The sequence below is a fragment of the Melanotaenia boesemani genome, chromosome 5 (genome assembly GCF_017639745.1).
Source record: "Melanotaenia boesemani isolate fMelBoe1 chromosome 5, fMelBoe1.pri, whole genome shotgun sequence".
In the NCBI taxonomy this organism is placed as follows: Eukaryota; Metazoa; Chordata; class Actinopteri; order Atheriniformes; family Melanotaeniidae; genus Melanotaenia; species Melanotaenia boesemani.
In genome coordinates, this window is record NC_055686.1 from 2,438,743 (window position 1) to 2,452,838 (window position 14,096).

Consider the following 14,096-nt stretch of genomic DNA (forward strand, 5'->3'; position numbering starts at 1 on the left):
AAGAGATCTCCACATATTCTACCTGCTGGTGTGTTGTTGTCATTGCTTTTTCTGGAGGATTTATTTCTGCACGTTTCTCAAGGTTTTCATTTAATCTGATTTTAAATCCCATTTTTCCAGAAATCCCAGTTTGGCCTGAAAACCAGTCAACATATATGCAGAGTATGTGTGTATTTCTACTGGACTTGTGTGTTAAATTGACATGAATGTTCTTTGTATTTAGTTCTGAGCTCCCTGCTGTGCTGCAGAAAAAGTCAAGGTCAGTAAACCTTCCCAGTCTGATAAAAAGCAGATGATTGTTACTTATAACAGACTCTTTATAGGGAACCTGGATAAAAAGAAATAAAAAGAAAGCTGCAGCAGAGTGAAGGCTCTTGCACCTTGGTGGAGCTTCATCTTTGTAGCTATCGGGGCCTCCATTGGCCACCCTGCAGTCGCACCTGCATCCTCGCTCACACCAGCAGCCGGGCTCGTGCAGGAGCGTAAGAAATGATGTGCACGTAGCTTCCTCCATAAACACAGTGATGCTTCAGCTTCCTGCTGACAGCACATAGCCAGCAGATGGCGTCCTGACTGTGAACAGGTGTTGACGTGCAGATGTGTTGAGCATGAGAAGGTTATTAATACTGAGAAATATCAGCAGTGTAGGTCAATGCAGGACTGAGAAAGATTTCATAATGAAAGATGGATGTTGTACAGGAAAGCATCACCATGTTTTACCTCTAAATGTTCCATCTGTCTCACCCACACATCCATCTTTACAGCATTAAATTACACAGCTGTTCCACATTTCCATCCACATTCTTTTATCCAGACTCAGGACAAACAGACTGAGGACAGTGTCTGACGTCCTTGAGACACTTTAACAGGAGAAGTGTGAGATTTATTTTAACGTTGGTCCACTTGTTGAACTGTCAGAATTTCCTCCACAGAAGCTGTTTAGGATGATCTTTTCTCTTGTAGGATGTTACAGCACCTGTACTTTTAGTTTAGAAAACAATGAAACATCAGTGGTTTTATTCTGTTTCCTTTCATCCCTCACAGCTCGTCTGACCATCAGTCCCAGCAGATCTCAGCTTTTTGAAGGAGGAGCAGGGACGGCTGGTATAAGTGGGCTAACAGGGCTTAGCCCTCCCTAGATTTTTCAGTAAAGATGAGGAAAATAATCAACTAATTAATTAATAAAAACTTTGAACTGGTTGTTCTAATTCTCGATCAACCAACAAAACCTAAAGAGCAAAATCCGCACTAAAAACACAATATCTTTGTAAAATGGCTAATCATTTACAGCCCAAGCGGAACAACAGAGTTTACCTTGACTTTTCGTTGACACATGAGTGAGGTTGTGTGATTTGCCTCCTTCATTTGCTTCTCATTTGGGCTGAATCTGTGCAGCCCAAAGCGGCGGATGTGGACCAACGACAGACGACGTGAGTTCTGCCAGAGATTATGTTGAGCAAAACTTGTAGCCATGGCGGAAATTGGCGCAAACGAAGTGGATTATTTGCTTTTACATCCATTTTCTTTAATGTCTTTAGAGGAAAAACTCGTGGTGAAGAAGCTGGGGGCACACCACCCAAAAGATCTGAAAATGAGCCAGAAAGACACGCGCCAAAATCGCAGTTTTTGTGTAAGCTGGTTTCAGAGAAAAGAATGGCTAACAGCTAGCCAAGCTAAAAAGTCGCTTTTCTGTTTCCCGCGTTTACTTTTTGGAGGAGACACAGCTTGGACTGAGCAAGGTGTTGTGGATCTGAAACATTTATCAGATAAAATAAAGAAACACGAATGCAGCACAAGTCATATCGGAAATGGCGTAAAGCTGACGATGTTGGGTAAAGTCAACATCGCCTGCCAGCTCGATGAGGGCCACCGCTCTGCTGTACAGAGACACAACGAACTTGTCAAGAAAAACAGGCATTCATTATCACGTATTGTGGACTGTATTAAGTTTTGCGGGGCTCATGAACTCTCTTTACGTGGATCTGATGAATCTTCCACTTCGCTTAATCGGGGCGTGTTTCTGGACCTCGTTGACCAGTTCTCCTTTTTAGACAGCCAGTTAGCTGATCACCTGTCAAACACACAGGTTGCAAAGTACACGTCAAAAACCAGCCAGAATGAGTTGCTGGACTGCATGCTATCAGTTTATGAAAAGAAACTGGGCGATGAAATATCGCAAGCACCGTTTGTGGCTGTGCAAGCTGATGAGACGACAGATGTGGCGCGTGTCAGCCAGTGCGTCATTGTGCTCCGTTACGTCACCGAATGTTCTGCTGTGGAGAGATTTCTTTCTTTTTCTCCGTTAGTGGACAGAACTGCAGAGGGGTTTGAAAAACTTCTGAGAGAAAAACTCCAGCCATATAAACTGGAAAGTAAACTGATCGCACAAACGTATGATGGGGCTGCTGTTATGAGCGGCGCAGCGTCGGGCTTGCAGGCCAGATTAAAGGAGACGTTTCCTCACGCGCACTTTGTGCACTGTTATGCCCATCAGCTGAACCTAATAATTCAACAGGCCTGCTCATGCCTCACACCAGTCAGAATTTTTTTTGCAAACTTAACAGCCTTTGCAACGTTTTTCGCCAAGTCTCCCAAAAGAACTGCGGTTCTGGATGAAGTTTGCGGGATTAGGATTCCCGAGTCGGGACAAACAAGGTGGAACTTCAAGAGCCGCACAGTCCACACAGTGTTCGAGCAACAAAACGGTCTGAAGGCATGTTTTGAAAAAATACAAAACAGCCAGTCCTGGGACAGCGTGTCCGTCCAACAAGCCCACGGTCTGTCCACATTACTGGAGGATGAAGACTTTATTTTCTTTTTAGAGTTTTTCCACGCCGCTCTGATGCATGTCGATATTTTCTACAACACCCTTCAGAAACGAACCACGGATCCCCTGAATACTGGACAAGCCCTGATGAATTTCTCCAGGTCCATAACTGGACTGAGAGAACAGCTGATCAAAGATGACTGTCATCCAAACGCGCCACGCAGGATGCAGAGGTCTGGCTGCGTGTCGGTGGTATGGCAAGCCAAAAGGGTCAAAAAACGCCTTGATTTCCGCGCGATAGCACGTAAAAAACGCGCGTTTGTTTGGGAAAAACGCGCGTAAAAAGCGTGCACTCCCGTTTCCCAGTGTCTTTGAACGCGCGCGCACGTCCCGTTTTGATCGCGTCTCGTTTTGAACGCGTCTCGTTTTGAACGCGCGCGCGCGTCCAGTTTTGAACGCGTCTCGTTTTGAACGCGCGACCGCGTTGCCTTTTGCATCGCGCTATCACGTAAAAACGTGCAATGGCGTTCTGTGTTTAAATTATGATAATGAATCTCACAGTTCCCACCCTGAAGTTTTTGCTCTGGCAGACTAGACTGAATGATCGCTGATCCACAAGAACTGTTTATCAGCAGCCTTCACTAGAGAACCGTTGTCTATTCAGCAGTTAGAGACAAAGCATGCCTTTACAAAATCCTTTGTGTAATTAGTAATAAAGCATTGAACGCCTTTTCACTTTACCAAATATATTTTTGTATGTATTTTGATGTATATAAACGTTTCCTTTTTTTTTTTTTTTGTAACATGAGTGTATTGGCCGACCGTCAGATATATCCTTTGCCAAACTTTTCAGCCGAACAGATAGTGCTGAGGTAACGTCCTTGGCATTTATGTTGTTCTTCTTCTTTTTGTTAGATGACGCCGGTTCAAATCTCATCCTGGACATTACAAATTTTTCACACACTGAGCCTTATGCTACTTTTATTGTGTCACGGACACCTAACACCTGACCTCATTCATAAAACACTCACTCTGATTACAACCGTAATTCTTCGTTAGATTTTTAACTTTTAATATTAAATCAGATCAGACGTGAAGACCAGCCTTTCCATGGATTTGTGCTGCCATCTACTGGCGTGTAATGAAAACTACTTGTTTTTGTATATCTGCTGGTTTCATTACTTCACTCAACTAGACCTGGGAGAGGCTTTCCAATTTATTGTCCAGTCATATGGTCACAGTAATTTATGCGTGCATAAAATCTAAAGTTGGCTCACAACACAGATCAGGCATGCTTTTTACGCGCGTTTTTCCCAAACAAACGCGCGTTTTTTACGTGCTATCGCGCGGAAATCAAGGCGTTCTTTGACCCTTTTGGCTTGCCATACAGTGGCCACGCAGTGCTGCAGCATCATGATCGAGCAGTCCAAAGCTCGCTTTGAAAAAGCCCGACACCTAATGTCGTTTGAACTGATAAACCCGGAGCTGTTCTCACAGTTTAAGGCCAGTTTCCCCCAACAACAGCTGGATGTCGCATGTGAACATTTTCCAATGATCTGCAAGGAGAAACTAAAGGGTGAGCTGATGGTGATGTACAGCAGTGCGGAGTTTGCGGTGTTAACGTCTGCAGTGACACTTTTGAAAATGTTGATAGAGAATAATCTTCAAAACACTTTCTCTGAAACTCTGAAACTGACACAAATAGCCATCACAACCCCGATGACATCAGCAGAGTCAGAGAGGTGCTTCAGCACCTTGAAGAGGATAAAGTCTTTTCTGAGAAGCACTATGGGACAGGACAGACTGAACGCACTGGCCGTGCTTTCTATTGAGCGGGACTTCATTCAGAAATCACCTGACTTCAATGAGATGGTGATCAACCTGTTTGCATCTCAGAAAAATCGTCGTGCTGAACTCCTCTTCAAATGAGGTAAACCATCCTTGTTCATGTCTCAAAACACACAACACATATAGACCTTCTTCATCATGTCCATTCCCAGCCTCTCATAACATTCATTATTTTTTACTGAAGTTTTTCTCTGTATTCAAGCTTTTGTAGGAAAAGTTTAAGATTATTCTTTTTATTTAAACCTTTTATTCTGTGCAAGTGTGTGTGAAAGAGAAAGAGTGAGAGGGAGGGAGAGAGAGAGTATTTTAATATTGGTGCATATTAGTGTTTTCTTTAAAAAGTAGGCCTTCATAACGCTGTTGTGAAGGCTTAAAGTTTGTATATTGTGATGGGATACCTTTAATGTTCAAATGTGCTCAGTTGGCTTCATTAATATGTGTTAGCCCTCCCACTCAATATCACCACAAGCCGTCACTGGTGTCTCTGGTCAGTGAGGACGACAGTTCTGCTGGATAGACGGTGATGAAAAACACGACCAAGAAGACCAGGACTCAGTGTGGATCTGGGTGGGGAAAACCTGCTGGTTCTTCTTGTAGGAATGACTACATTCTCCCACAGGACTCTGGAGTTTACTGGTGTGAGTCCAGAGAGGGAGCAACCAGTAACAGCATCACCCTCACTGTCACTGGTAAGATCAGACTGTGGAGTTAGTGGTGATGAAGCTGTGTGGAAATGGATGAAATGCTGTAGTTTGTCTCTGTGTTGAGGTGGATCAGTGATCCTGCAGAGTCCTGTCCTCCCTGTGATGGAGGGAGATGACCTCACTCTGAGCTGTCAATCAAAGCCTCCCTCCAACCTCCCAGCTGCTTTCTATAAAGATGGCTCCCTCATCAGGACTGAGTCTACAGGTCACATGACCCTCCACCATGTTACCAGGTCTGATGAAGGTCTCTACAGGTGTAGCATCAGCAGTCATGGAGAGTCTCCACCCAGCTGGATCTCTGTCACAGGTGAGGAGCTTCGCCCTCATTTCAGCTCTTATTTCATCCACAGTCACCTGATCAGGTGGGATTCTCTCTGCAGAAAAACCTACAACCACAACCCCGCCCACTACTGTAGCTCCTCCCACTGCTTTATCCTCCCTCCATCTTGGGTTCATGCTGCTCCGCTACCTGCTGGTGTTTTGTCCGTACTTCATCTCCACCCTCCTCATGGTGTCTTTATATCCACACAGAGACACAGGTAACACTGAACCATTCACTGACCTGTCAATCAATCAATCAATCAATCAATCAATCAATCAATCAATCAATCAACCAATCAATCAATCATGGTTTTCTCTCTAACCTGCTCTGTCTGCAGGAAGTGACCTGGCCGTCTCCATGGTGATGACTCCATCCACCCAGGCTGATCAGGGATTGGATGATGACTATGATGATGTCACCACAGAGCATCATCTAAACTGAGCTGAACATCTCATCTCTCTCTTCTCCTGATGTTCTTCTTTCACATGAGAACTTTCTAGAACTGAGGTCAACATCTGTGAACAGAGACGTCACATCTGTCTGTTTATCCTGGAAATAAAGCAGTGAAGGGGGCGTGGCCTGTCTGCTCTGCTTCTTTTACACACCTGGACAGAACAGCTGCTTCACTGGATCCACATCAACACATGATGAAGGTCTCTATAAGTGGAACATCATCATCATGGTAGACTCCCCGTACACGGGGAGAACATAGAAACTCCACACAGAAAGACCACTGTTCAAACCCCCCCAGCCCAGGTGGTGGTGCTAACCACCACACCATCCTGCAGCTCTAACTGCCACCACAGTTTTCTCATTATAATCATTTTCTGCTTTTCATCTTTACTTTTACCAGCAGAACCTGGTCAGTCAGTAATATTCTAAGTCATGGCAGCAAGAAGGAACTTTTAGAGAGAGAAATAAGATAAATGAGCATGAAAACAAGAAATTTTTCTGTCAGGAAGAACATCAGTTAATGAAGAGTGTGTACAGCCTCAGAAAGCTTTATTATTATTATTATTATCATTATTATCATTATTATTATTATTATTATTATTATTATTATTATTATTATTTTTATTCAGTTTAAAAATGAAGATACAACCAACTCGGTTGGTGTTTAACGTTCACTACAGAGTCCTGTGATATAATTTATTATAATAAATATAATGATTATAAATTAGTATAAATATTCTATAATAATGTATATTAACTTTATCATATAAATTTATTAATCAGTTTAATGAATAATTTAACATAGTTAATAACAACATGATGAACAGAATGAGGTTTTCTGTCAACGTCCTACGTTGCTGCTGTGGGAATTCTGCTCGGCGAGGTCGACTGTCTCATTTCACGTATGCTGAGCAGCTTCGGAGTGACAGACGACGTAGACGACGTAGGACGCTGCGTCGTCTACATCGTCTGTCACTTTGATGTGTGGGTACCTACAGTAGCAGCATACGTGGGCTGTAAGTATCATGCAGAAGTAAAAGAACAGTTTTTTCTACAAAGTGACCCTGCTGTGCAAGAGTGTGATATTTCTTCACACACACAGACGCTGGCTATTAAAAACCTTCTTCAGTCCAAAGTGTGAAAACGGATGTTAATAAGTGTGAAACTGCAGCTGCAGCTCAGTGTGGGTGTTTACTGTAGAAGACTTTGGCTATGACTATGAGTTTTTACAGTTTGATAAAATGTGTGAACAGTACTGACTATCTCTGCACAAACTGCATCTGGTATTAATAATACTTTATAAAAAGCACTAGGTGTGTTATCAGTGCCAGCCGAGGTGGTCAGTCCCGAATCTGAAAAGATGAGCATGTCTGGATGATGTTAGACACATTTTATCTTCCGTTTCCTGCGAAGATCACATCTAGAAGTCATAACAACACAGTTTATTTCATTTATAGGTGATCAATAAAAAGCTAAACCATCATATTGCTTCTTGTTTCTGTCATTCTTACACACTTTATATTAAACCCATATTCAGATATTTTCTACTTTGCTGTAGGGCTGCTTTGTTATGAAAAAACATCTTAATCACAACAATTTCTTCTTAGTGGTTGTTTCAGGGAATGTCCCCCCAGTGGACAGTTGTTGTATCTGCGTGATGTTCAGACAATCTGGTTTACTTCAGTAAGGTTCCGTGAGAAAGCAAACCAAACCAAATGGAGGAGCTGTGCTGGTGTTAATGCATCCTTAGATTATTGAAAACATCACTATTGAACATTGGAAGATTTTCTCATATAGCCTCCCTAACAACGTCTCATCCAGCATCATCTTCACCAGTCAATCTGTGTGTGGAAGTCCTACAGGATCTCAGTCCTGTCATTCTCCACTCCAGAAATAACTTGAATCTGACAAAAGTAATAATAAATAAAATTTCTATGAAATTTAACCAATGAAAGTCAAACATTGTTTTTCAACCATGTTTCAACAGAATTATTAAAAAAATAAACTCATGAAACAGGCCTGGACAAAAATGATGGTACTACTAGAAAAGAGTGAAAATAATGTGACCAAAGGGACGTGTTAATCCAGGGTGTGTCCACTAATTAGCATCACAGGTGTCTACAATCTTGTAACCAGTCAGTGGGCCTATATATAGGCTACAGGTGGTCACTGTGCTGTTTGGTGACATGGTGTGTACCACACCCAACATGGACCAGAGGAAGCAAAGTAAAGAGTTATCTCAGGAGATCATAAAGAAAATTATAGACCAGCATGTTAAAGGTAAAGGCTATAAGACCATCTCCATGCAGCTTGATGTTCCTGTTCTAAAGAGATTAAAGGTGAACTTCAAGCTGAAGGAACATCAGTGTCAGATCGCACCATCCGATGACCAAGGAGGAACCATGGTTGAAAACAAATCATAAAAAAGCCAAAATACATGTTGACAAGCCACAAAGCTTCTGGGAGAATGTCCTATGGACAGATGAGACAACAGCAGAACTTTTTGTTAAGACACATCAGCTCTATGTTTACAGATGGAAAAATTAAGCATATGAAGAAAAGAACAACGTCCCTACTGTGGAACATGGAGGAGGTTCTGTTATGTTCTGGGCTGCTTCTGGTACAGGGTGTCTGGAATCTGTGCAGGTACAATAAATTTCAAGACTATCAAGGGATTCTAGAGAGAAACGTGCTGCCAGTGTCAGAAAGCTTGGTCTCAGTCGCAGGTCATGGGAATGGCTAAGAGGAAAACATGGACTATTCTAAAGTGGCTTCTATGAGTCCTGAACTAAATCCTATTGAGCATCTGTGGAAGGAGCTGAAACATGGAGTCTGGAAAAGGCTCCCTTCAAACCTGAGACAGCTGGAGCAGTTTGCCTATGAGGAGTGGATTAAAATACCTGCTGAGAGGTGCAGAAGCCTCATTGACAGTTACAGGAATTGTTTGATTGCAGCGATTACCTCAAAAGGTTGTACAGCAAAATATTAAGTTAAGGGTACCATCATTTTTGTCCAGGCCTGTTTCATAAGTTTATTTGTTTAAAAATTCTGTTAAATCATGGTTGAAAAGCAACGCTGACTTTCACTGGTTAAATTTCATAGAATTTTTATTTATTATTACTTTTTTCAGATTCAAGTTATTTCTGTGACCATTGGAAGTTTTTCTTTCATTAACTGAAGGGAACCAAAAAAAAGGAGGCCACTGTAATTTATTCTGTGGAGACCCTGAACTGGAGCACAGCTTCGGTCTGGCAGCAGCAGGGAGGAGAACAGGAAGTAACAGATCACAGAGCATTCTGGGAGTTGTAGGATTTTCATCTTTAGATGTTTTCTGGCTTTTCTCTGGTCAAAGATGGTTGTTACATTAGCAGAAAGTTTTGGGGAGAAAACCAGACTGTTGATCAGTAAAACTCAGAGCTGTGGTCACATGTTCAGGATGATCTAGTTTCTGAAGCTCTGAGGAGGTTTAACTAACCCTCTCTGACCTGATGAAGATGAGGGTGAAGATGAAGGTTTAACCTGTCAGAGATGTTTCATGTCTGCAGTGACTGTTTCAGGTGATGTGCTGCCACCTGCTGGTGGTTTCAGGGCACCGCCCTGCTTTACTGTAAGCTGCTCTTTTCTTTAGTTGTGTCCAACGTCTTTCACCCTGGACTCATCAGACCAGAACTCAGTTTCCCAGCATGCTTCTGGGAAACTTCCTGTTCTGTTTGCAGACTGTAGCAGAGTTCAGATGTTTCTCTTTGTTAGAAAAGGTTTCTGTCTTCAGCTCAGCCTCATAGTTCAGATTCCTGGAGAACACAGATCATGTAGGACAACCAGAACTTCCAGAAGTTTCTGCAGGTCTCTTAGAAATAAGAGGACTCAGATGAACTGGGTGTTTCCTCCTGCATCACTTACAGCCTCAGCTGCTCCTAAATTCAGCCCATGGTCACATGACCGTGTTCCCACCAGGTCAGTCTCTGCTGGACATCATGCAGCCTGTCAGAAAACAACTTAAAACAAACACAAACATCATGTTTTTCATGCAGACGCTGACTGGTCACATGATCACGGGACGACTGATTTCTGCTGATCACACATCTGGAAGAAAACAGCTGGTTTCCACCTCCATGAGAGAAAGGAATATAACTGATAACAGACATATTTTAGAGGGACAGAAATGCTCTGTAGTGGTTTTTACTGAGAAGCGAGTCTTTGTAGAGTTCGTTCCAGACGTCATCTTGTAATGAAGTTTGAAAAAAAGAGTCCTGCAACGTGAGAAGCACGGATCTTCTCGTGTTTTCCGCTGAACACGGATTAAATTTGCACATTTTCTGCTGAGTTTCTGCAGCAGAGAACAGAGAAAATCAATCAGCTGTATTTTATTGCATGAGGCTGAACATCCTGGTGAAGAACCTGCCAGCTGGTCGGTATACCTGATCACCTTCACACAGCGAGGATGAAAAAGTTTAAACCAGTTTAAACTCTGTGGACCAGAAGAAGAGGAGAGGATGGAAACCTCTGTGGACCAGAAGAAGAGGAGAGGATGGAAACCTCTGTGGACCAGAAGAAGAGGAGAGGATGGAAACCTCTGTGGACCAGAAGAAGAGGAGAGGATGGAAACCTCTGTGGACCAGAAGAAGAGGAGAGGATGGAAACCTCTGTGGACCAGAAGATGAAGAGAGGATGGAAACCTCTGTGGACCAGAAGAAGAGGAGAGGATGGAAACCTCTGTGGACCAGAAGAAGAGGAGAGGATGGAAACCTCTGTGGACCAGAAGAAGAGGAGAGGATGGAAACCTCTGTGGACCAGAAGAAGAGGAGAGGATGGAAACCTCTGTGGACCAGAAGAAGAGGGGAGGATGGAAACATCTGTGGACCAGAAGATGAAGAGATGATGGAAACCTCTGTGGACCAGAAGAAGAGGAGAGGATGGAAACCTCTGTGGACCAGAAGAAGAGGAGAGGATGGAAACCTCTGTGGACCAGAAGATGAAGAGAGGATGGAAACCTCTGTGGACCAGAAGAAGAGGAGAGGATGGAAAACTCTGTGGACCAGAAGAAGAGGAGAGGATGGAAAACTCTGTGGGCCAGAAGAAGAGGAGAGGATGGAAACCTCTGTGGACCAGAAGATGAAGAGAGGATGGAAACCTCTGTGGACCAGAAGATGAAGAGAGGATGGAAACCTCTGTGGACCAGAAGATGAAGAGAGGATGGAAACCTCTGTGGACCAGAAGATGAAGAGAGGATGGAAACCTCTGTGGACCAGAAGAAGAGGAGAGGATGGAAACTTCTGTGGACCAGAAGAAGAGGAGAGGATGGAAACCTCTGTGGACCAGAGCAGCTGTGTGTCACGTGGTTTCTCTGCAAACACTCTGTGGGTGGACTAAGCTGAGCTTGTTTACTTGAACTTTTTAGTTTCGCTTTCTTCTTCTCTTGCAAACATTCAGCTGAGATCTGCAGCAACATTTAAACTTCCAGAAAATGAGGCTTGTTTTTGTTTCTTCCTCCTTCTGCCTCCTCTTCACTTCCTGTCTGGCTGCAGCTTTACAAGGTGAGCTGGTCACACACTGAACTAATAAGCTGGCATCCTGCCACCATCTGGTTTGTTTGCCTCCAGGACGATGATGATCATCCTGAGACAGAAGACTTCCAGCCAATCACAGACCTTAAATTAGACGCTCATCATTTGCTGGACAGGTGTGTGAACATCATCACCTGAACGTCCAGCAGCAGCTCAGACAGACATGAACCCTGTCAGCTGTCTGAGAACCAACTTCTTTCTTTTCTTTGTTTCCAGATGTTTAGTTTTCTTCTGACAAACTGTTTTTATAAATGTACAGAAAGTGTGTTTAAGAGTAAAAACGTGTGTGTGGAAGCTTCTGATCAGCAGGTTTTAATGTGACATGTAGAAACATGCAGAAAGGAACGTCGATAAAAAGCCAGCAGCAGCAGCAGGAAGCAGAACTGTTTCTGGGTTTTTCCTGAAGAAAAGATCAAATGTGAATTTCTTCTTCTTCAGGCAGAAAGCTGTAGTTGTTTCCAGGATTCGACCTTCGACTGTGGAGCTGAAGCAACTTGCTGCAGAGCTGCTGTGTTTCTCTGCCTCCAGCCTCCATGATGAGGACGGACATATCTCTAACTTCTGTCTCTGGATTCTCTGCTTGTGTCTCAGATCAGCAGGAGGTGGAAGCTGGACAGAATGTCCCTCTTCAGTGTCAGGCTCCCAGAAACACAGAAATCCTCGAGTGGACCAGGTCTGATCTCAGACCAGAGGATTACGTCTTCTTCTACAGAGAAAAGCGCTCGTACGAACGCTACCAGCATCCGTCTTTTAGAGGCCGAGTGAAGCTGAGAGACTCTTCCTCTGTGGAGGACGGAGACGTCTCTGTGGTCCTGCAGAACACCAGCATCACTGATTCAGGAACATATGAGTGTCTGATCACAGTCAGAAGCTCAGGAAGCAGTGAGAGAGACTTCAGTGTTGTCAGTCACTCCATCAACCTGACCGTCACAGCCTCAGGTGGGTGTAGACGTCTGGACCCGCTCTGTCTGCTGAGCAGCAGCCGCCATGTTCACTAACACGTCACATGACGCTCACACCTGTTTCTCACCTGCAGCTTTCACTGATGCGCTTGCTGAGTTTGGACGAGGTGAAGACACAGGAGGAGTAAAGGGTGGAGTTAAAGCTGCTGCATCAGTTCCTGCCGTCCTTCTGCTTCTTGGTGGGGTTTTTGTTGCTGTGAGATATTGCAGGAAATCTAAACCACCTTCAGAGAACAACCCACCAGCTCCTCCTGAACACACTCCTGAACAACGCCTGATCCAGGATGTTTAATCTCTCCTCCTGCTTGTTTTCATGTCCAGCTGCTCTGCAAAGATGAATCATGTTCAGGGCGGCAGGTTGAACTCATTTAAACTCTGATGTAGTAAAATGTCTCATCTCTCTGAGAGTCTTTAAAACCCAAACATTCCCTGCTGCAGATGTTTCTACTGAAAACAGAGAGAACATGAACCAGTTCCCCAGAAAATGAACCAGTTCCCCAGAAAATGAACCAGTTCCCCAGAAAATGAACCAGTTCCCCAGAAGATGAACTAGTTCCCCAGATGATGAAACAGTTCCAGTTTTTTTCCCAAGTTTATATAATTTAGTCTCAAACGTCATCAGCCAATCAGATTCCTACTGCGCTCTGATTGGTGGTTAGATGAAGACCTTTATGTGGATGATGGATCAGTTTCCGTCGTGTTGAACTGGACTCTGTAAAGAGGACTGGGTTGGTGTAAATAAAGTTGAACAGAGCAGCAGAGGAAACGCAAAGAGAAGAAGATGGATCAGATTTACAGATGTTTACTATGATGTCAGAGCGGAAAGAGTAGATTTAGGAGGAAGAGGAGGAGTTTCTTCAGGAAACAGAACTTCGTATTGACCTGTGGGATCTGCGTATAATAATAATGTAATCAGCACTTTAACATGAACCTGTAACATGCTGCGTTCAAATAAAACTTTATGCGTCCTTGTGTTCGGTAACTTGTGTTAACGTCTTTTCTCTGAATGTTTATAAGCAGCTGTAATAATTCAGGTTTCATCTCCTCTCTGAAAGGATCAGCGTCCTCCTAGCATCAGGTTTTAGCCTCAGACGTCTCCCTGCTGAGCTGTGATGGAGGAGGAGGATTCTGCTGAGTCATGATGTCTGCAGCTGCTGGTGTGGAGTCATGGCTGCTGCTCTCTGTAAACAGAGGATCAGAGTGCTGCTGCTTCAGATCAGACGTCCTGACTGTGTGTCGGGATGTGATGGAGTTCCACCCTCAGGGTTTTATTCGTGCCTGATTCTACTTCCTGAGAACAGAAACAGTTTTCAGGATCCTGCCAGACGAAGGACTCTGTTCCTCCAGCGTTGGAGCTCCAACACAGATTTACAGAGGCTGGCATGGTTTCTATAAACAGAAGGAAACTGGTTGAAGTGGGAAACTCTTTTACAACCACTGGTCCTAGGTCTGTTTGGACTTCAGTCCTTTTGTCCA

General features: G+C 43.7%; 4 protein-coding genes across 5 annotated transcripts in view; all 4 read left to right on the forward strand.

The window, feature by feature from the left end:
- The window catches only part of LOC121640417, a 1,195,287-nt gene that overhangs the window by 962,501 nt on the left and 218,690 nt on the right, over positions 1-14,096 (forward strand). The gene's annotated exons all lie outside the window — the stretch shown is intronic.
- On the forward strand, positions 1,893-4,728 carry LOC121640452 (zinc finger MYM-type protein 1-like). Its single transcript, XM_041986215.1, has 2 exons — positions 1,893-3,019; positions 4,160-4,728. The coding sequence occupies exons 1-2, from the start codon at positions 2,135-2,137 to the stop codon at positions 4,694-4,696; spliced, it is 1,422 nt and encodes a 473-aa protein (XP_041842149.1). The 5' UTR covers positions 1,893-2,134; the 3' UTR covers positions 4,697-4,728.
- Positions 4,977-6,232, forward strand: LOC121640533 (Fc receptor-like B). The gene is made up of 4 exons (XM_041986358.1): positions 4,977-5,304; positions 5,384-5,626; positions 5,700-5,858; positions 5,979-6,232. The coding sequence occupies exons 1-4, from the start codon at positions 5,139-5,141 to the stop codon at positions 6,080-6,082; spliced, it is 672 nt and encodes a 223-aa protein (XP_041842292.1). The 5' UTR covers positions 4,977-5,138; the 3' UTR covers positions 6,083-6,232.
- The window catches only part of LOC121640516 (coxsackievirus and adenovirus receptor homolog), a 187,897-nt gene continuing 185,273 nt past the window's right edge, over positions 11,473-14,096 (forward strand). Inside the window, exons 1-3 of one of the 2 annotated variants that reach the window (XM_041986334.1) lie at positions 11,473-11,628; positions 12,250-12,597; positions 12,695-13,629. In XM_041986334.1, the coding sequence (XP_041842268.1) occupies positions 11,559-11,628; positions 12,250-12,597; positions 12,695-12,912 (636 nt within the window). In that variant the 5' untranslated portion in view covers positions 11,473-11,558 and the 3' untranslated portion in view covers positions 12,913-13,629. Of the gene's footprint in view, positions 11,629-12,249; positions 12,598-12,694; positions 13,630-14,096 lie in introns of those variants that run through there. The other variant, XM_041986333.1, reaches the window with a different exon arrangement.